We start from the raw sequence: 22,628 nt of genomic DNA, 5'->3' as shown, positions 1-22,628 counted from the left end.
CTATCATTCTGACTGAACGTCATATGATGTCCTTCAGTAAAAGGCACTCATGCGCACCCCGGGGGACTCAGAACGTGGCGATCGGTGGTGCGGTGTGTCGCCCAGACACACTGCATCTCCGATCATGGTAAAGAGTCTAGGATGTAGGCTCTTTACCACGTCATCAGCTGTATCCAAATCACTGAACACAGTGTAAATAGGAAATGCCGGATAAGCAGCTCTCCCGACAGGTCTGCGCTGATAATCAGTGCAGCACCATTAGCGATGCCTGCCAGCGTCCACCAGTGGTGCCCGTCAGTGCCTCCTCGTTGTTGATGCCTATCAGTGCAGCCTCATTTGCGCACTTCAGTGCAGGAGAAAAATTACTTTACAAAATGTTGTAATAGAAACTAAGAAAAACGCTTTTTTTCCCCCTTTTTTCACTTGTTTAGCAAAAAATAAATTCCCAGAATCGCATGCACACGGGAGTATCCGTGACCGCATCCATTTACCACGTGATCGCTCCGTCAAGCAATCACTTGTAAACAAACCAGCGTCATGGTTCCTCTCTCCCCTCTCTGTACCGATCGGTACAGTGTGAGAGGAGGAGAGGAGAGAGATATGGGTTGCAGCAGCGATATGGCTAGATCTGTAGTGCCCACAGCGCTGCTCTGTGCCCATTGCAGCCTCATCCATGCTCAGCCATCCCTCTGTCATACCCAGCCATCCAGCCTCAGCAATATTTAGCCATACCCAGCCATCCACATTTATGGTTCAACCATGCTCAGCCACCCCCATCCACGGCTCACCCATGCTACTACAGTGCCTCACAAAAGTAGAATTGGTAGTCAAATTACATTTGAGAAATGTATGCCCCTAGAACACCTAAAGCTGCTCCCTGCACGTTGGGCCTCTGTATGTGGCCAGGCTGTAGAAAAGTCTCCCATATGTGGTATCGCCATACTCAGGAGGAGTAGGAGAATCTATTTTGGGATGTAATTTTTGGTATGTACATGCTATGTGTTATACAATATTTCTAACTGTGTAAAAAAAGAAAAAAAAAAAAAAAAAAAAGTGTATTCATTTTCTTTCCACATTTTCCAAAAACTTGTAGAAAAACTTTCCGGCAACAAAAGTCCTATGGTGCAAAATCCTATTGTGTGTACACAAGTCCATAGGACTTTAGTCCAAAGTACAAACACGCATGCTCAGAACCAATACAAAAGATCAGACAACAATACAGAAGTTGACCAAAGGGTGGCGGTAAAGAGCTGAAAAACCACGTGATTTGGTGAAAGCTGGCTGAAAAAGTCCTGCCGTGTGTATGCATAGTTTACGGCCGACGACCTTTGTACAAAAATCCACAGGAAAGTTTGTATAAAGTCCTATCGTGTGTATGGGCCTTTAGACCCCTTTCACACTGGAGCATTTTTCAGGCGCTATAGCGTTAAAAATAGAGAATGCAAACCGACCTAGAACAGCTGTTCCATTCACTCCAGTGTGAAAGCCCTCGGGCTTTCACAGGAGAGCGGTGCGCTGGCAGGGCATCAGAAAAAGTCCTGCCAGCAGCTTCTTTGGAGCGGTGAACTCACCGGTCCTCCACCGCTGCTCCCCACTGAAATCAATAGGGCAGCGCTGTGATACTGCCGGCAAAACGCCGCTCCGGCGGCATTAACCCCTTTTTGGCCGCTAGCGGGGGGTTCAAACCGCCCCGCTAGCGACCGAATAGCGCAGCTAAAACAACGGTAAAGCAGCGCTAAAAATAGCGCCGCTTTACCGCTGACGGCACAGTGTGAAAGGGGTCTTAAAGTCTCACACATGTGGTATCACCATACTCAGGAGTAGCAGAATGTATTTTTGGGTGTAATTTGTGGTATGCATATGCTGTGTGTGAGAAATAACCTGCTAATATGAAAATTTTGTGGAAGAAAAAAAAAATCTTTAATTTTGCAAAGAATTGTGGGGAAAAATTAATTAAAAAAAACTCATCATGCCTCTTACTAAATACATAGGAATGTCTACTTTCTAAAAAGGGGTCATTGGGGGGGGGGGGATTTGTTAGTGATGCACCGACATTTGGGCCAAAATGCCGAAAAGGAAATCTTGCCGATAAAACCCCCGAAAATGGGGGCGGGGCCCTGTCCCTGGTACTGCCCATTAGGGGGTGGCCTGGCGCAGCGCGCCGCAGTCCTCTCCTCTCTGCCCCTCCTTGCCGCGATCTCCGTTGTGTCACGGAGCTTAACTACACAGACCGCAGTAACAATGTCCCGCCCCCTGTGACAGACGGCACACTGATCCAATGGTGGGACATTGAATCAGTGTGACGTGATTACAGGAGGCGGGACATTGTTACTGCGACCCGGGCAATTCAAATGCAGCTCCGTGATACACGGAGATCGCTGCTCTGATTCAGGCACTGGCAGGCTGCATGACGGGCACTGGCAGGCTGCATGAGGGGCACAAATGCAGGCTGCATGACGGGCACTGGTGAGGCTACATTGATCTCCTGTACCGTGTCCACAGTCTCTGACCATCTCCTGTACCGTGTCCACAGTCTCTGACCATCTCCTGTACCGTGTCCCCAGTCACTGACCATCTCCTGTACAGTGTCCCCAGTCACTGACCATCTCCTGTACAGTGTCCCCAGTCACTGACCATCTCCTGTACAGTGTCCCCAGTCACTGACCATCTCCTGTACAGTGTCCCCAGTCACTGACCATCTCCTGTACCGTGTCCCCAGTCTCTGACCATCTCCTGTACCGTGTCCCCAGTCTCTGACCATCTCCTGTACCGTGTCCCCAGTCTATGACCATCTCCTGTACCGTGTCCCCAGTCTATGACCATCTCCTGTACCGTGTCCGCAGTCTCTGACCATCTCCTGTATCATGTCCCCAGTCTCTGACCATCTCCTGTATAAAAATATTTTAAAAACAGTGACTTTCGGTATCGGTTTTCAGGATCAAGGAAGATTTATTTTCGGTATCAGCACCAAAAAACGCATTCGGTGCATCCCTAGTATTTGTACTTTCCTGGCTTGTTAGGGTCTCAAGAAATTAGATAGGCCATCAGTACTTCAGGTGTGATCAATTTTCAGAGCTTGGCACCATAGCTTGTGGACTCTAACTTTCACCAAATAATATACACCAATATGGGTTATTTTTACCAAAGATATGTAGCAGTATAAATTTTGGCCAAAATTTATGAAGAAAAAATTACTAATTTGCAAAATTTTATAATAGAAACAAAGAAAAATGCATTTTTTTGAATTTTCAGTTTTTTTCTTTTATAGTGCAAAAAATTAAAAAACCTAGCGGTTTTAAATACCACCAAAAGAAAGCTCTATTTGTGTGAAAAAAAGGACAAAAATTTCATATAGGTACAGTGTTGCATGACTGAGTAATTGTCATTCAAAATGTAAGAGCACCGAAAGCTGAAAATTGGTCTGGTTAGGAAGGGGGTTTAAGTGCCCAGTGGTCAAGTGGTTAAATACCACCTAAAGAAAGTTCTGTCTCAAAAAAAAAAAAAAAAAAAAAAAAAAAGATAAGTTTAGTTTGGTTACAGCATTGCATGACCGCACAATTGTCAAAGATGCAACAGCGCTGAAAATTGTCCTGGACAGGAAGGGGGTGAAAGTGCCTGGTATTGAAGTGGTTAAACAACTGAATGTGAAATCAATGTTGCATTCTTAATGGTTTATTTTATTCAGGTGTACTTTAAGGCAAAGCAACAGGATTAAAAGTGAAATTCAGCACTAAAAATGATAACCAATGGTAAAAGGCACATCAGACATGGTGACCATAGCTGAAACACAAAGCATAATACCAAAAAATTGAATATTAGACGGGATATAGTAAAGTCCCAATGTATGGCTATGAATCTGATACAAGAGAGTCCCAAACATAGGCTAAATACGAATGTTGGACTGATGTAGAAATCTTCTCTTGTATATCATGAGTTGTACGATCATGGGAAGTGAATAGATGGAATACGCTTACCAGCAGGAGTGGATTCGGATGCCGGTGACACCGAATCAAACAGGCTCTGAGATCCTTAATGGACGATGGTTGGTCCTGGAAATCTCTTTAAACCTCTCTTGAAACCTCTTTATTTATCCATAATGTTCTGTCAAGTTTTAGTTGTATTCACTTACATTCACCTATTCACATTGCATATTTTCACCATCATTTTTTCAGATTATAGGTCCATAGATTTAAATATTACTGGATGGACACACATTTCCATATCATTTTTTATTTTTATATTTTCACTTTCTCACATTATTATTTTTTCAGTCATGTCCCTATGGGATAGTGACCATGTACGAGGGGAAATTTTCTCCTTTCTAGCGCATTCGGGGATTTAATCCCCCACACTTAATTTCAGAATTTTATTCAATTCCATCCTCACTTATTTATGCAGTGGGGAGGATGCCATTTTCCCCTGTCTGCTGCTTTTGAGCTTTGTTTATTGCACATTTACATTTGCTGACTAAATAGTCTTACACATTATGCACTCACGTTTTTATTTTGCTACATATCCTAAATTTAACATATAATTTATTATTTTATTACGGCACACGTATAGATATATATCTGCACATGTTAGTGGAGGCACATACACTTCTCATCCTTATTGTTCAACATATTGTTCAGCCATTTACAGTTAACATGGAGCAGCTCTTCGGAGCATGACACCAGGAGATGGAGAGATTTTTCTCTCTTCTGTCTTTCCGGTTGTCCCCGCCGCAACATCCGTCACTTCCGGGCTGTAGTGGATGGAATTACCTTCCCTGCTTAAAGCTCAAACGAGTGGGAGATATAAGACTGTTCTATTGGCCACAGGAGAGCATGTGACTTCCTTTGTTGCCACATGACTCTCAGGCTTCTAGTGATTGAGACGTGATTCGTCTCTCGAGATCATGTGACTATGTCAGCAGACATGTCACGTGATCATTTCCCTGTGGTTCTTCCTGTTTACTACACAGATCCAATAAGAAGGATCGTGCAGTATGCAATACGATTGGCCATGCTAGGAATGATGCGGTCATGTGACCCACAGGGGGCTTTCATTAATAACCTGCATAATGTTTCCCGGGATACCCACATTTACAATCTGGATTTAGGCATTATGTATATGCTTTTACGACAAATGTACTGATGCATTGTAGAACTCTGAGTGGGCACAGATGATTACAGCACTGCGGAAATCATGATCATTTGGGTTCTCTCCCTATCATCTTGTTTGTTATCTTTATTCTTATTAATTCCCCATTGGTCAAGGGATACGTTCCTTCCCCATTAGTGGGTGGCCTCATTGGACAGTCCCAGGCAGTCAGCTGATTCCTCTTTGGCCTATCAGGAGTAGATTTGTCACATGACTCCATTGCTGGTGTTTGATTGGCCATATGATTGGCATAGTTTTTATATAAATTTGTACAGTGTAGGAGAGGAGTTTGATGCCCCTGTTGAAGTCCATGTGGACGAAACGCGTCGGGTGAGCCTTACTCTTTCCTACACTTGATTTTATGGTTTTACACGTGATCACATTTTAATATCGTTTGTTGATTATATCCAATAAAATACGTCATTTGATCTGCACTATTGGCGTCCTATCTTTTTGAGAACCATCCATGCTCTGGAGACTTGTTTGTGGCGGAGAATTCCCCCTCGGGCTTCTGAACGGACAGTCGTGACGTGGACCATAGAGGATAGATCCCCCTCGAGATCCGGGATTTCCAGGACCAACCATCGTCCATTAAGGATCTCAGAGCCTGTTTGATTCGGTGTCACCGGGATCCAAATCCACTCCTGCTGGTAAGCGTATTCCATCTATTCACTTCCCATGATCGTACAACTCATGATATACAAGAGAAGATTTCTACATCAGTCCAACATTCGTATTCAGCCTATGTTTGGGACTCTCTTGTATCAGATTCATAGCCATACATTGGGACTTTACTATATCCCGTCTAATATTCAATTTTTTGTAGGGCTGAAACAACTAATCGATTAATCGGCCAGCCGATTATTTGGCCTGCATACAGAATGCATTATTTGTTTACATATCAGGAAATACAGTGCAGCACACACAGAGCTCAGTACATCATCCATACATGTCAGGAAGTGCCTGAGAACTTGTGAATGTGAATGTGTGAGGAGCAATGCCTCATGGGACATGTAGTTCTGGGCAGGAAGTGAGTGGGTCTAAAAGCAGAAGTTTTTTTACCTCGCTATAAGGGCACACTATACTATAATTTGCAGCTTGCTATTGGGGCACTCTAAAGGCAGGGGGAGCCAGAGGCATCGGTGGGGGACCCCAGAAGAGAAGAATCGGGGCTGCTCTGTGCAAAACCATTACACAGAGCAGGTAAGTATACATGTTTGTTTTTTAAAAAAATGACTTTAAAGACTGTGCAGGGAAGATCAGCATCTGAACCCAGAGAAGGTGGAGGCTGATAGACTGGAGGTAATAGAAGGCATTACTATTACATTTAAAGTAAACGTTTACATGGAGGCAAGCCACATTACATGGGAGCAGGGCACATTACATGTGTCCCAGTGTGAATGGGATCTAAATAAAAAATGTGATCTCTGAGTCTGATGATATTTACCAGATTCAACCTCCAATAGTATATACAGTATATCTCTTCTGTCTGTTATTCTCAGAGTGGATTAGAGATTTTGCTCCCTAATCATATAGTTGATTATTTATATTTACCATTGCATATAGAATTTTAAGAATAAACTGCCTTTTTTTAAACTTTACATATTATACACCACGCTTTTTTTAAGGTTATTATCCGATTAATCGAAACAATCGGCCAACTAATCGATTATGAAAAAAATCGTTAGTTGCAGCCCTAATTTTTTGGTATTATGCTTCATGTGTTTCAGCTATGTATATATTGGTAATGGTCACCATGTCTGATGTGCCTTTTACCATTGGTTATCATTTTTAGCGCTGCATTTCACTTTTACTTCTGTTTACAATATTGGTCATATTTTATGTAGCTGCTTTTCACATTGTGTTAGCACAGTGTTATTTATATTTTCTTTGAAAGCAACAGGATTGCTTTAATAACCGAAAGCATAAAGCTTTACTTTGCTCAGCTGTCACTTCTAGCTGACAGGAGTGAACAAAAATCCCCAGAATTTCATGTATGGAGGAGAGTTAGTGTTGGTGCTTGGCCCAGTACTGTCACATGGGGTAGATGAAAGTGCTCAGCCCTGTGAAATAAGTATTATATCCTGCAAGATTAACCAAAATATATACAGTATGGATCCTGGAAGACTGCCTAACTGGCCAGATCAAAACCCTATAGCCTTATGCTTAAGAGTACAATAAAAAAAAAATTAAAAAAAAAAAAAAACCCATGCCTGTAAATGTCGAGTTGTTACTCAAATTTAACCCCAATCCTCCCTCGTCCCATCTTGTTTATATTTCAGTATTAGGTTTTTTCGTTTACATATCATAATGTAACAAAACCGCATTTATTAGGCTGGGGTCACACTAATGCGATGCCAGGCACCGCACTGCGAATACAGCAATACAGTTTGTATGGCTGAAATCTCATCGCGTTTTTGGTGCGCACTGGAATCAGATCGCATGAGTGTTCAGACTCATGCGGTCAGATTCCACAGTTTGCACTGTGTTCCGTGAATCGATTTGCGGGTGTCAATTTTATATCGACACCTGCAGCGGTTCGCAGAGAGCAGTATGAACTGCCTGCGAGTCAGATGCGATGCGGGAACCCGCACAGGAATCGCGGTGGTTCCTGCATCACACCAATGTGAACCCAACCTTAGAAGTTGAAGCAGCAGCATTGTTATGTTGAAACAGAAATCAACATGAAAAAAAAGAAGAGCTGCAGATAGGTGGAGTCTGTGGTCCAGCAGTCGGGGCACACTACTCTGGTTGGGTGGTGAGCCCAAACAGGAAGATAGAAGCACTCTGGATTTCTGGAAAACCAATAGATATTATTCTGTACTTGCGTTATTTGTCCTTACATACTCTTTAATACATTTTAAAAAAAGCACACGTTAAGTACCTGCAATATAAAGAATAAGTCAGAGGGAGGTTCCTTCACAATGAGAGGGAATTTATTTAATGAAGATGCAAGCTGAACCCTACTGACCTAGAAATTTCTGCAGGATAAGATTAGGAAGTAGGAGATTATAAAAGGAAGATCTCAATTTTTATTACCTGGCAGCCTCTGAAACAACCAACCTAAGCTGGCAGCGTGTCGGCAAACAAAGTAAACATTTAGATTGTACAACAACCTAGTTTACAATAGAAAAGCAAAGCAAAAAATATGAGTATACTTTTTTTTTTTTTTTAATTGATCACATGACCTCTGTTCTCAGCTGGATATGGGGCTTAGAATAGTGGGTTTGTAGGCTGCAGGGTTGGCGTTTCAGCACACATATGACCATTGGATTACAGACAGGTTGTGCTTCCAAGTAGAATGCAAAGAATAAAATTGACCATGCTGGGATGGATGAGCTCTCACGTCTAGAGTGGTCAGTCTGACATAGGAAAGCATGGGGACTGACAGGAAAACTGGGAATTTCACACAAAAGAAAAATAATACGTAGAACAAGTCTTTTAATACAAGTACATGGTTACACAGACACATGTCAGACTTATGAAATGCTAGGGTAACATATACCTGTGCGGAGATTAGTGCTGCATTTAGCAAGTATGTGCAACAAAACACAGCAATAATTCACACTGCACAGACTATATGTGTGCAAATGCACAAAGGGATAGAAGTACCAATTTCAGGATGCAATTAATTAGTAAGCACAAAAATATTAAGGGCGGCTGAGCACAAAAACAGCCCTTACAAGAATCTACAATAAAGGATGCATGATCACAGCTCAGGGACTTTCCAGCTTTGCTATTACAGTTGAGCTGTCCAGACAGACAGCAACCAGAGATTAGAGAGCAAACACTAACAAAAGTTGCAGAACTTTGAAAACTACAGAAATCAAATGACCATAAAAGCTGTAATACATCAAAATTATTGTAAATGTATTTTTTTATTTTAAAAGGCAAGTATGGGTCTGGGAACCCTTTATTTTTTTTTTAAATCATACTTACCTAGGTGGATACTGCATCTGTCCCCCACCAGCCAATGGATCGAACACTGTTGCATGCTCGGTTCGCACAGCTCCCCGAGCAGAGAGCTGGTGGCTGTCAGTCACCGGGTCTCCGCTCTGACCCCCCTGCGCTCACTGGAGCGTTGGGCTGTGGAAGGGGCGGTAGCTGGCGTTTTAGGCTCTCAGTGGCTGAGCCGGGTGCCGGTGTTCTATAGGATGGTGCCCGCTATCGAGAAGTGAGTATAAGGGGTTGGACTGCACACAGGTTTTATACCTTAATGCAGAGAATGAAGTAAAAAAAAAAACCTCCTACCTTTACAACCACTTTAATACTAGCTAAATACTAAAAGCAAATGGCAGAAAAGAAACATGAGGAAACCTTTGTGTTTACTTGTTTATGTAAGTTTTTCTTATCTTCAGCACCACTCCGCTGTAAAGGGAGCACTGGACTATCAGATGAAAAATTCCAACCTAGCTTAGAACCATGTCCAGCCCCGCTCCCCAGCCAGCGAGTTGAACATAAAATAAACTCAGATTCCGTAACCACACAAACTATGTGGATGCAGAGATCTCTCCCATAGCACAATTGTATTCTGACAGCAGGGCTCTTCCCCCGCCACACATACACTGACCAATTAGTTTGGGCTGAGCACCTCTTACCAACAATATGTAGAATACATGGTGTCCTAAATGTATGATTCATTTTTTAAATTTTTAGTGATTGGATTGAATACCCTGGGGCTGTGATTTCCCTAGAGGTCTCGTGGGCTGTTTCTTGCATTTTGAAATGCTTTTTTGAGACATCTCTTGCTATATCCATGGTTCAAGAAGCGTTTCTGTTGTTCAGAGGCTTGAATTTTAAAGTCATCCTCATTGGTACAATTCCGTCGGGCCAGTAAGTATTGGCCCTTGGGGATGGAGCCAATTAGATGTGACGGATGAGCGCTTGTGGAGTGTAACAGGGAATTACCTGCAGTGTCTTTCCGATGTAGATTGGTGGTGACGGCTCCCTCTGTATCTTTATGTATGTTCAAATCGAGAAATGGGAGAGTTTCTCTATGCCAATTGTAGGTGAAAGACAAATTGTAGTCATTATGATAGTGTTCCTCCACAAACTCCGCAAGGAGTTCTGGGGTCCCTGTCCATAGAATCAGGATGTCATCGATATACCTGCGCCACACTAGGGTATATCAAGAAAGCATCCGAGGAGAAATCCTCACGCTCCCACCCCCCAGGTACAGGTTGGCGTAGGATGGGGCACATTTAGTTCCCATCGTCACACCCTGTACCTGGAGGTAGTGGGAGCCGTTAAATGTGAAGGCATTGTGGGTCAAAATGAAGTGCAGCATTTCTATTATGAATGCATTGTAGGGGATGGTATCAAGGTCTCTTTCATTTAGAAAGGTTGAAATAACTGCATTACCTTTGTCGTGAGGGATGCTGGAGTAGAGGGCCTCTACATCGATGGATACAAGAATGGTGTCAGCAGGTACAAATAAGCCTTTCAGGGCCATTAAGACATGAATAGTGTCTTTTAGATACGTGGGTAAGCTTTCTACATGGGGGCGTAGGTAATCATCTATTAGGGAGCTTGCTTGATGGGTAAGGCATCCTATCCCCGAAACGATGGGCCTGCCTGGAGGCAAGGATAAGGGAGGGTTTTCTCCTCGTAACAGCCCACTCCATCACAGCCCCAGGGTATTCGTTCAATCACGAAATTCAATAATCAATCTCAAATCATCAAACGTGTATTTTAAATACCCACTGGCACCTTTTGAGTGATGACCCCACTCTAAGATTATTTTTAGAACCTGAACCACATGGCATTTATAAACGTAACCAATCACTACGCGACATCTTAGTCTCTAGCCATTTTATGCCGCAGGGATCTAAAGACCCATGCGGTAATTTACCGCGATGTACTGTCCAATGCGACAATCGTGACTTCTGCAAGTATATTATAACTGGAAATAACGTTGTTCTACCCACAGGGGAACATTTACGTATGCAACATTTCGTTAATTGTGACACCATTGGTATAGTGTATTTGTTAACATGCGGTTGCGGTAAACATTATGTAGGTAAGACCAAGAGAAAATACCCAGGCAATTTGCGGAATGCCATGATTATAATACCGAATCCTTGAAATTCCAGGTACTGGCCCAGGTACACCCCCCCCTATCTGTGGAGGAAACTTTGACCAAAGAATCCTTCAAATAGAAGCTAAGTGGATTTTTAAATTAAGGGCAACACATCCACCAGGAATGAATGATGCGATCAGCTATGCCCCTTTCTTATAACACTATAATTCGATCCATGCACTTTTTGCCTGCTTTCATATAAAATTTGTTGTTTTTTTCCTCTCTTCCCCCACTTCCTTTTTTTTTTTTTTTCTCAATATCTCCACCCTTTGCAACCAACAAAATATTTATCCACTACAACCCTCCCACGGTACAAACTTAACATCCTCTGCATTTGTTTTACCCATTTTGGCTTAATAGTGTATATATTAATTTGGATGTATATATATGGCTGAAACAGGGAGAGGAGCTGGAGGGTTTGTTTTAGTTTTTCCTGTATTTATGCATCGATGTGTTGGCAACTATGCATTTATCCTGTCTAACTATTCACTTCTATTTGTTTTTTTGATGTGCCTCCTCACCCCCTGCTTTGGACCGTTCCTGGAAGTGAACCCCGACTCGTGAGGCATTTGGCCACGCCTGTGTCTATTCACTGCTTGAGGGGTCTGCCAATGTTCCATCCTCATAGATGGCTATACATTTGACAGTTTCTTGGTGATTTCACCAAGTCCCCACAGAGGAGATTCCAACAGATCCTCCATCGGGGGACACAGACACCCGACGGCCTCTGAGCCGACAAATGTACGGCCCCTCCCCCATTCTGAGGAACGCAGCATCGCCGACGCAAATCCACTAGCGCCGGCTAGACGCCATGCCGTCCAGGTCCCACCCCTTTTCTCCACACACTGGTGAGGCACAGCGAACCTCCCCCCTTCATTCTATCTGGACTGTGGAGCTATCAGGGTGTGGATCGGGGGTCTTCTGCATGCGATTCTTTCAGCATGCACTACCCATGGCATTCAGTGCATAGATGGACTTGCTCCGGTCCCTCCGGATCCCTCATCCGGGCGACTTGAGCAACTCCAGGAATCCTCCCTCCCACACACACCTCCCAGGGCTAATTATGGCATCTGGGCTTCCCTATATAGGATGTTATCCCTCAGTCTTTCCCCAGCGGCTCATCCCCTCAGTTGTGAGGAACATTGTGGAGAGACTTTGGGTACTAGATCGCAGGTATTTGATCTTTTCTTTTTCCCCCCTTTTTTTTTTTTTCCCCCAGCAGCCCTTCCTTTTAGACTAAAAAACCCTTTTTTTTTTTTGTTTGGATTAGACTACCATCAGCTGTAAACTGTGCCCTCTTTTCCACTCTGGGACATGTTTTAAAACTCACATATACATCACCTTTCATTACAATTGAAACCATTGGTTTAATCTTTGGAAACAACCATTTTTTTTGCCCTTAATGGTGCTTCAACCTTTCAATTAGGTTTGGTCTAATCCCAGTATATTTACTTGGTGAGTAAACTTCAATATACATTCTCTTGCCCTAGGGGTTATCTACCTTTTTTTTTCCTTTTTTCTTTCCATTTGTTATTCTTTTATTTAATTTTACTTTGATCACCAAACTCACTACCTCCTATTAACCATCTGCATATTTAGGGGCCCCTCCTCTTTCGTCTGTCCAGGTGGGGAGGAGTATTCCCACGGGCTCCTAGGCCTCCTCTGTCCCACTGAGCCGGTGTTCTCCATGTGCGGTCCTTTTTGGTGAGTTGAGGGGCATGTCATTAAAACTTCGCATTTTGTATTGTTTTACATTGCCACATAAATATTTAATTCTATCTACTTGATTTTCCATACTAAATTCACTATAGGCAAAATATGACTGTACACCAATGGGTATATATAGAAACCATCACTGTGTTTATATTTTCAATATAAAAATGTTTTATTAATATTCGTTGCAATGTATATATTTCTTGATATGAATCCATGTAAAGACAAACAGATCAACACATGTATGTTATTTGTATCATTATGTATTCATACTAATTAGGGGTGCAACGGATCAAAAAACTCACGGATTGGATCGTTCCTCGGATCAGGAGTCACGGTTCGGATCATTTTCAGGTCAACAAAAAAAAAAATCTCCCCCACTGTAATATCCACGTCATCTCCCCTACTGTAATATCCGCAATCTCCCCCACTGTAATAATATATTAGCAGGGTATTGGCACTGCTGCCATCTGATCTCTCCCCTCCACTGTACAGATCAGTACATTTGACGGAGCGATCACGTGGTAAACGGATGGCCGCCGCTCCGGAGCTAGGCCGAAGCCGCGGCCTTTCCTAAGGCCGAAGCAGCGGGGCGCTCCGCAGAGCGCATGTGTGCCGATCCGAACAGGCTGAACCGTTCGGATCACGGATCGGTGAAGATCCGTTGCACCCCTAATACTAAACATATGGATGTATGGTACACTAATTAAAACTCTATTTGTAGAATTCACATGACGCTTTCAACTGTGCTATCCGCAAGGCCCTGACGAAGCGGAATATCCGCGAAATGCGTAGGCCATTCCTTGTATAATTTGTTGGGAACCAGCACATCCCTGAACTCTAATTGAATTACCAAGATTGTAAAGCATTTTAAATAATAAAAATGTGATTATTCTTGTATAAATATACTGTATCTCATTTTATTTATACTCCTACGAGGCACAATTAGAGTCCCATTTTTTTCTACAAGTTTGTAGACACATATTTACATAAATTAGTTATTTTTATTCTTCACACATCTAGAGCTTTCTTTTGGTGGTATTTAGTCACTACTGGGTTTTTTTATTTTTTGCTAAACGAATACAGATCGAAAATTTTGAAAAAAAAAAACATTTTTCTTGGTTCCAGTTATAACATTTTGGAAATAAGTCATTTTTCTCCTTCACTGATGTGCACTGATGGGCACCGATTGGTAGCAATGCTAATCAAGACATGCCAAGATCAGTGCCCTGATTGGAAGTGTAAATGTCCCGTGTGAATTTGTCAGTTTTCTTCTCACCCTGCAAGCGTGGAGAATTGTCGATAACCGGCAAATCCTATTTACATCCGTGATTGGACACAGCTGATCATGTGGTAAGGAGGCGCCGTGATTGTCTCTTTATGCCGATCTGTTCAGACGAATTGATCAAAGATCAATGCCTATGCGTGCCGCGGGGGGGCGCTTAGGCAGCGCGAGCAAAGAGGGACGTCATATGACGGCCTTCCGGCAAAGTGCGGCAGGCACCCTAAACACAGGTAGCAATCGGCTGAAAAACGGGCAAAAAGGCACTCGACTCACCGCCATAAACAGTTGCAGAAACTATTTTTGGTGCATTTGTCATGCAATGGGGCGGCCCAGTCAATCGCTCAAAAAATAAAAACGCACCAAAAACCACAGGGGGAAAAAAGGCATACAATACAAAAGGTGTGAATGCAGCCCAAGGCTCTGTTCACATCTGAGTGTTCCGTGAACACGTGCAGAAACGTGTTTCCAAAATGCACACCAAACTCGTGCGCTGCCATTAATTATTAAGGCTGCAGTCACACCTAAGCGACGTGACACGCCACTTTTTTTTCGTTGCGCAACATAGAACCGAATGGGCTTTCCTACGCAGGGCTATCGCACCAAAGTAGCTTACCTACTGTTTATGGCACATGGGGGGTGCACATCGCGGCGATCGGTGATGTGCGTCACACCACACCGATCTCGGTAAAGAGCCTCCAACGAAGGCTCTTTACCACGTGATCAGCCATGTCCAATCACGATGTAAACAGGAAGAGCCGTTGATCGGCTTTTCCTCACTCGCATCTGACACGAGTAGAGGAGAGCCGATCGGCAGCACTCCTGACATGGGGGGTCTGCTGATTGTTTATCAGCGCAACCCCCCCGTCAGATGCCCACACTGGACCACCAGGGAAGCCGCCAGGACCACCAGGGAGGCACAACCTGTGGATGGCCAGGTACATCCCCCATGGCCATCCACATGTGCAAATTAATGCCCAATCTATGCCAATTAGTGCCCACAAATGGGCACTGACTGGCACCATTATGGAACATATTAATTCAGTGATGCCCAGCAATGCCACCCATCACTGCCACTTCATTGGTGCCATCTCATCGGTGCCCATCAGTGATGCCTTATCAGTGCCCGCCAGTGCAGCCATATCAGTGCCAGTCATTGAAGAAAACTTAATTTACAAAATTTTTTTAAACAGAAACAAAGAAAAACTTGTTTTTTTTCAAAATTTCCAGTCTTTTTTTAATTTTTTGCGGAAAAAATCAAAATTGCAGAGGTGATCAAATACCACCAAAAGAAAGCTCTATTTGTGGGAACAAAATGATAAAAAATTTGTTTGGGTACAGTGTAGCATGACCGCACAATTGTCATTCAAATTGCGACAGCGCTGAAAGCTGAAAATTGGCTTGGGCAGAAAGGTGTATAAGTGCCTGGTATTGAAGTGGTTAAAGACTGCCTACCACTGTAACAAGGCGGCTCTACTGCTTGACACGACGTACCTGTATGTCATTTCGTGCAATAGACAGCAGGGGTGCACTCTGAATGGTCAGAGGGGGAGGTAATCAGCGGTTGTCCGCCGGGACCCGCCGATCTTTCCCCAGAGGCAGAACGGCGATCTGCCTTTGTAAACATGGGGAGAACACAGTGATCTTGTGTTCTTGCTAAGCAGGAACAGGGATTTCTGTGTTCACCCAGTCAGTCCATCCCCCACACAGTAAGAAAGCACCTGGTCCTAGGGACATACTTAACCCTTTGATCACCCTAGATGTTTAACCCCTTCCCAGCCAGTGTAATTCATATGGTAACAGTGCATATTTTTAGCACTGATCACTGTATTACTGTCACTGTTTCCCCTCAAAAAAAGTGTCAAAAATGTCAATTAGGTCTGTCCGCCGCAATCCCACTAAAAATAGCTGATCGCCACCATTACTAGTAAAAAAAATAAAATATAAATTCCATAAAAATATCCCATAGTTTGTAGACGCGATAATGTTTGCACAAACCAATCAATATACGCTTATTGGGATTTTTTACTAAAAACAGGTAGCAAAATACATATTGGCCTAAAATTGATAAATTCATTTTTTTTATTGGATATTTATTATAGCAGAAAGTAAAAAATGTTGTTTGTTTTCTTCAAAATTGTTGCTCTTTCTGGTTTATAGAGCAAAAAATAAAAACCGCAGAGGTGATCATATACCACCAAAAGAAAGCTATTTGTGGGAAAAAAAAGGACGTCAATTTTGTTTGGGCACAACATCGCACGACTGCACAATTGTCAGTTAAAATAACGCAGTGCCGAATCGCAAAAAATGGCCTGGTCATTAAGGGGGTAAAACCTTCCGGGGCTGAAGTCAGACATCTCAAGTCTCCCGCGACTTGCATTTGACTGTGGGCTCCCGGACACCCACGAGCGCCAGGCAATCTCCCGGCTGAGCCAGTCACTCAGGGGGCAGGGGCTGTGAACAGGAGGCGGGGCTGGCTGAGGAAATGTCTAACAGCGGAGGGCTGGAGGAGCAAGTGTATCGTGCAGCAGAGTTTAACCCTCTCCCTCTCCAGTCCGCCACATTTGACTACAGAGGTGCTGAATGGGGCCGCCATGAGGGAGATACACAGTACCTGAAGCCCGAGGACATAGCAGAAGAAGGTATGACCACAGCAAAATCCTGCAGCACTGAGCACACACATCATTCTGGCTGAATGGAAATAAGATCGTGGGGAGCGCTGCACAGTCACGTGTAATGCTGGTTGGACAGTGTCTTCCAGAAATGTATGTCTTCAGGCAGTGCAATGTTACTGATCAGCCTCTCCCTCACTTGGTAATCTATTTTTTTTTTTCTTTATAGCCACACACTCTGATAAGATCTCTAGAAGACCCTGCAGCCATTCTGTGTCCAGTGACAGGTCACACATGTCTGGTTGTTAACCATTTCAGTTCAACTATTTAGCCAGAGCTCTGTGTGTGCTACATAGTTTGATGTTTTTGTGAAGGATTTACTGCTGATTCAGGCTAGAAGTTTCACAGACCCATTAACTGTTTACTGTCCTCCACTAATCCTCACCAGTTCACTGTTTGTAAGAAATGTTTTATTTTGGAAATTAAATGTGCTGCTTCCTTGTCACTTGGTTGTACTTTCCAAAGGAGGATTACTGACTTGATCTTGCAGAACTGGTTTAAATAGAGTGACACAGCCCTGCGATACTATATACTTGTACATTGAGTTCAACCATAAACGCAGTCTCCGACCACCTCCTGTGCCATGTCCGCAGTCTCCGACCACCTCCTGTGCCATGTCCGCAGTCTCCGACCACCTCCTGTGCCATGTCCGCAGTCTCCGACCACCTCCTGTGCCATGTCCGCAGTCTCCGACCACCTCCTGTGCCATGTCCGCAGTCTCCGACCACCTCCTGTGCCATGTCCGCAGTCTCCGACCACCTCCTGTGCCATGTCCGCAGTCTCCGACCACCTCCTGTGCCATGTCCGCAGTCTCCGACCACCTCCTGTGCCATGTCCGCAGTCTCCGACCACCTCCTGTGCCATGTCCGCAGTCTCCGACCACCTCCTGTGCCATGTCCGCAGTCTCCGACCACCTCCTGTGCCATGTCCGCAGTCTCCGACCACCTCCTGTGCCATGTCCGCAGTCTCCGACCACCTCCTGTGCCATGTCCGCAGTCTCCGACCACCTCCTGTGCCATGTCCGCAGTCTCCGACCACCTCCTGTGCCATGTCCGCAGTCTCCGACCACCTCCTGTGCCATGTCCGCAGTCTCCGACCATCTCCTGTACCATGTCCGCAGTCTCTGACCATCTCCTGTACCATGTCCGCAGTCTCTGACCATCTCTATGAGTAAGCACTCAGCTCAGAGTGCGAAACGCGTCAGCTAATCCTGTACTTTCTGCATGATGGTCTTGTATTTTTGATGATCCCATCTTTCTAATAAAGTCAAGTTTTCTACTACATCCGGTGTGCGGCATCCAGATCTTCTCATTTCAAGCCTGTTCCACTTAGCATTCAGCCAGCACCTGGAACTCTTCAACCCTGGAAATCTTACATCAATCTTACACCTGGGTTTGTGTCCACCTGAGCGGTGAAACACCCTCTTTGCTATGTATGTGAAGTGGTTATGTATGAATGCTGCCTAATGGCACCCTAAATGCAGGAAGCAAACGCACGGCTTGCCATACACAAAGGCGCACTACGAAACATGCAGTTAAAAAAATAACGCAAACCAGTACAGGTTTGTTCCATGTAGGGCAGCCAATTGCAATGAACAGGTTGTCCTGTGTGTGGGGTACCAGGGGTGAATAGGGCCCTGGGTGCAGTTAGGTTTGGGGGCCACCACCACAGATTGGGGTGAGGAGTGGGGGAGGGTTCCAGGTTTGTTCTGTGGGTGCAGACAGGTTCGCTTTAACCAAAGGCTATTGTAGGACTACAAGTGCCAGCATGCCCTATAGGCCTAAGGAGGCCCCTGTGATAGACAGAAGGGGGGCTCCCCCAGCACACACCTACCTGCACCATGATGGCCAGCCGCAGCGTCTGTTTGGCGATGTTGTCGCCGCATTTCTTGCAGGAGGCTCGGCCGCTCTTGGCGTACTCGGCCCGGTACAGCTTGTCGGTGGACTCGGCCATGTCTGGGGCGGATGTCGGTCTGCGTCTCCCTCACACACACACACACAGCGAGTCAGCAGCGTGCAGCCAGGAGCCCGCCACACAACAAAGCAGGCCAAACTAGCCGCCGGCCGAACGACCGCCCCCCTTATGACACACTATGGGGCTGCTCGGCGAATGATTACACTGGCCTGCCCCGGAGCGGAGTGGGCGAGCTCACGTGGCCTGGGCTGCACAGAGGGAGAGCTGGCACATGGGGGGGGTTATGGTGGGCGGGGCTAGACAATAAAGTGAGCACCCAATAGTTCATAGGAGTGCAGTTTACCAGTCCTTAGATGTGATTTTATAGTTCATGATTTTATAGTTCATGGAGCTGTCAGGGAACAAACAAAAAGTTATCAGTTCAGGAGATTATTAGCTAAGTAAACAGACGTAGACATACGCAGAGCGAAAACATTTGTTTCAATTCGTTATTTACATAAATTTGTTAAATTTATTTTCAGAATTAATTTTGTTTATTCGAAACGATTCAAATCAAATTACATTCAAATTCAATTCAAAATTACATTTATTCTATTCAAATTTTGGAAGATGGTTATATACTTTCTATTCCATTCTATTCTATTGTTTTTTTCTATTTTTTTTTTCTATTCTGTTCTTTTTTTTCTATTCTATTCAAATTTATTCTATTCAAATTTTGGAAAACTGTTATGTTGTTATAGTCTTTCTATTTTATTCTATTCTATTTTTTTATTCTATTCTATTCCTTTATTTTCTATTCTATTTTATTTTATTCTGTTTTTTTTTTTCTATTCTATTTTGTTCTGTTTTACTCTATTCCTTTATTTTCTATTCTATTTTATTTCTCTCTCGGAAATTTGAAAAGTATTCAAATTTGATTCGAAAACTATTCGAATTGGAATTTTGTCCAAAATTTTGATTCGTTATTTCGGATTCATTTAAATTCATTACTATTGTAATTCCGAAATCTGAATACATCTAAATTTCCGAATAATGAAATATTTATCCAAATTAAAATTTGGAACAAAACGAACAGAGAAACCACTGCTTCCATACAAACAGCAAGAGTCCTTCTCTGCAACATGCTGGCAGGCTTTTCTACGGAGGCTGTGGTTACTTTTTAAAGAAACAAAAAACTAAGATTTTGCACATCTTCTTTTCTTTGATGCACCTCTAATGTATTTAGCTGATTCTAAAGGCCTCTGTGTTGCATGTGTCCCCCCCCATCGCCCCTAATACTTACCTGAGCCCGATCCAGTGCTGTGCACAAGAGCAGCAGCTCTCACTCTCCTCAATGGACAGATTGATAGCAGCAAGAGTCATTGACTCTCACTGCTGTCAATTCAATTCTGTGATGAGCAAGCCTGCATGAGTGCCCCATAGGAAGCAGCTTCCTATGGGGTACACGCCAAAGGGGAGGAGCCAGGAGCGCCACCCCAAGAAGAGGATCGGGAGTACTCTGCGCAAAACCCTTGCATAGCGCAGGTCAGTATAACAATTTAGTTATTTTAACTACTTACCGTTTTACTGCCACAGGGCGGCACCTGTACACCAGATCACATATATATTCTGGGTAGGGGGCACGCATGCGCGCCGCCGGTGGCTCGCTCTCACTGTGATTATACACAGCGGGAGCTGATCTGCGAGTACCGCGGACTTGTCTGCTGGCACCCGCCAACCTTTAGGAAGAGAGCCAGAACTACAGTCTGCCTATATAAACAAGGCAGATCGACATTCTGGCAGGAGGGAGGTATGGATCCTGTGTCTCTGCAAAGCAGTGACATGGATCCATGCCTTCCCCTAGTAAAAACACCTCCCACAGTACACATAAATACAGGCTAGGAACACAGTTAACCCTTTGATCTCCCCTGTCAACCCCTTTCCTGCCAGTGTCATTAGTAAAGTGACAGTGCATATTTTTAGTACTGATCACTGTATTAGTGTCACTGGTTCCCAAAAAAGTGTCAGTCAGTGTCCAACTGTCCGCCACAATATCCCAGAAATAAAATGTAAAAAATAATCCTATAGTTTGTAGACACTACAACTTTTGCGCAAACCAATCAATATACACTTATTGGGATTTTTGTTGGGTAGGTGGGTGATGATGAACCTTTCCTCCATGCTTTCTGTTAACTTGTTGGGCGCCAAGTTCTGGGTCACATGAGAGAACTGCCCCCCCCCCCCCCCCCAGGGGTGGGTTCTTTGGGCTAACCAGGCAGTGTCTGGGGTCACTCAAGCTATCATAGGGGTAACACCTCAGCTGAAGGCGTGATCACTAATGCCCAGGACCAGACAGGGGCCACGGTTATGTGAAGAATCAAACATTAAGGCAGTTCCCCCAATTTAGAGATGAGCCACTTATGTGTAGTGTTGTAAGCAGTGTCCCTCCAGAAGATGTTGTCCCTTGTCCTACACACTTGTACAGGTGTATGAGTGGCATTAGGAGGGGCATGCAGAGCCTATGCCCTCTCCACCAGTCAGCGTACCTCTTGTGCCTCACTCACAGTAATACAATGGGGTTCCGCTGAGCACATAGAACAGACCTCATGCGTGCTCTCACATAACTCTTGCCTTACGTACCTTGTGACCAGGCCATAGATCTCTGTTCGGCTCCCAGGGACTGCTGGAGAAAGACAGCTAGAGAAGGAGTCAGAACCCCAAGCCCCCTCTCTACCAGAGGGTCAGTCACTTAACCAGGTACCATGCCAGCGACTGGTTGCTGTTTCCTCCTATGGTTACCTATGGCAACTTCTTCAACCTCTTAGGCTCATACGCTAACCTTGCATTGCAGTGACACTTCACAGACCCCAATGTGCTATTTAAGACTCTGGTTCCTTACAGAGACGCCAGGACCCCACATGCACCCCTTGAGTAACTTCAGACCAGGCCTTGACCAGTTGAAACAACTGTACTGAACTTTTGGCAGAATATGTATAACATGCAGTAACGTCTTTTTCCCAACTGTGGCTGACCGAGGTTACCTGCACAGGAGAAGACTCTTAGAGGAGCTTGGCGGTGCTCTAACAGAGAAGTCCATGTTCCAAGTATCTTCCGGTGCATTGGTGGACCAGAGGTCCCTGCAAGTCTTTAGTGTAGGTTCCCTATGCATTTCCCCAAGTGTTCCTCAAAGCCCCCTAGGATCTGGACCTCTTACCTTTTATAGAATATGGGAGGGAAGCTGGGCCCAAGCGAAAGCCCGCACACACATTGGGGAAAAGCCAGCAAAACATTAACCCCTTCCCCTGACCTGGGCAGCCGGGTGCTAACTATGCACACACAGTAGGCAACCTGCCTACAGTCAGTCATCTGGACCCATGCTGAGCAACTGTATAGTAGCCACAGGGGGTTGCTCAGCACTGCTGCTATTCACAGATTGCCTTCTGTTTTTTTTTTTTTTATGAATACAAGGCATTCTCTGATTGGATGAGGTGAAAAAACACACAATATACTGTATATACACCAATTTTTTTTGTAAAATGTGAAAGATTATGTTACGCTCAGTAAATAGATACCTAACATGTCACACTTTCAAATTACGCACACTCGTGGAATAGGAACAAACCCACAGTATTTACAAATCTCCATAGGTGATGCTTTGCTTTAAACGCCTTTACAGGTTACCAGTTTAGAATTACAGAGGCAGTCTAGCACTACAATTATTGCTCTTGTTCTAATGTTTGTGGTGATACCTCACATGTGTGGTTGCGAATATCGTTTACATATGCATGCACGACTTACATATTCGATGCTTCTGTGCACGAGCACAGGAGGGTGAGGGCGCTTTAAC

At 44.2% G+C, this 22,628-nt stretch overlaps 1 protein-coding gene across 1 annotated transcript in view; it reads right to left on the bottom strand.

Annotated features, from left to right (window-relative positions):
- PARP1 (poly(ADP-ribose) polymerase 1) overlaps positions 1 to 19,085 on the bottom strand; it is a 108,827-nt gene extending 89,742 nt beyond the window's left edge. Inside the window, exon 1 of the mRNA XM_073628305.1 lies at positions 18,722 to 19,085. Coding sequence (XP_073484406.1) covers positions 18,722 to 18,841 — 120 coding nt within the window. The 5' untranslated portion in view covers positions 18,842 to 19,085. The remainder of the gene's footprint in view (positions 1 to 18,721) is intronic.
- Between the last annotated feature and the right edge of the window lie 3,543 nt (positions 19,086 to 22,628).

The sequence above is a fragment of the Aquarana catesbeiana genome, linkage group LG04 (genome assembly GCF_042186555.1).
Source record: "Aquarana catesbeiana isolate 2022-GZ linkage group LG04, ASM4218655v1, whole genome shotgun sequence".
Taxonomy (NCBI): domain Eukaryota; kingdom Metazoa; phylum Chordata; class Amphibia; order Anura; family Ranidae; genus Aquarana; species Aquarana catesbeiana.
Note: the sequence above shows the minus strand (reverse complement) of the source record. Positions and strands in the feature narration are given on the sequence as shown.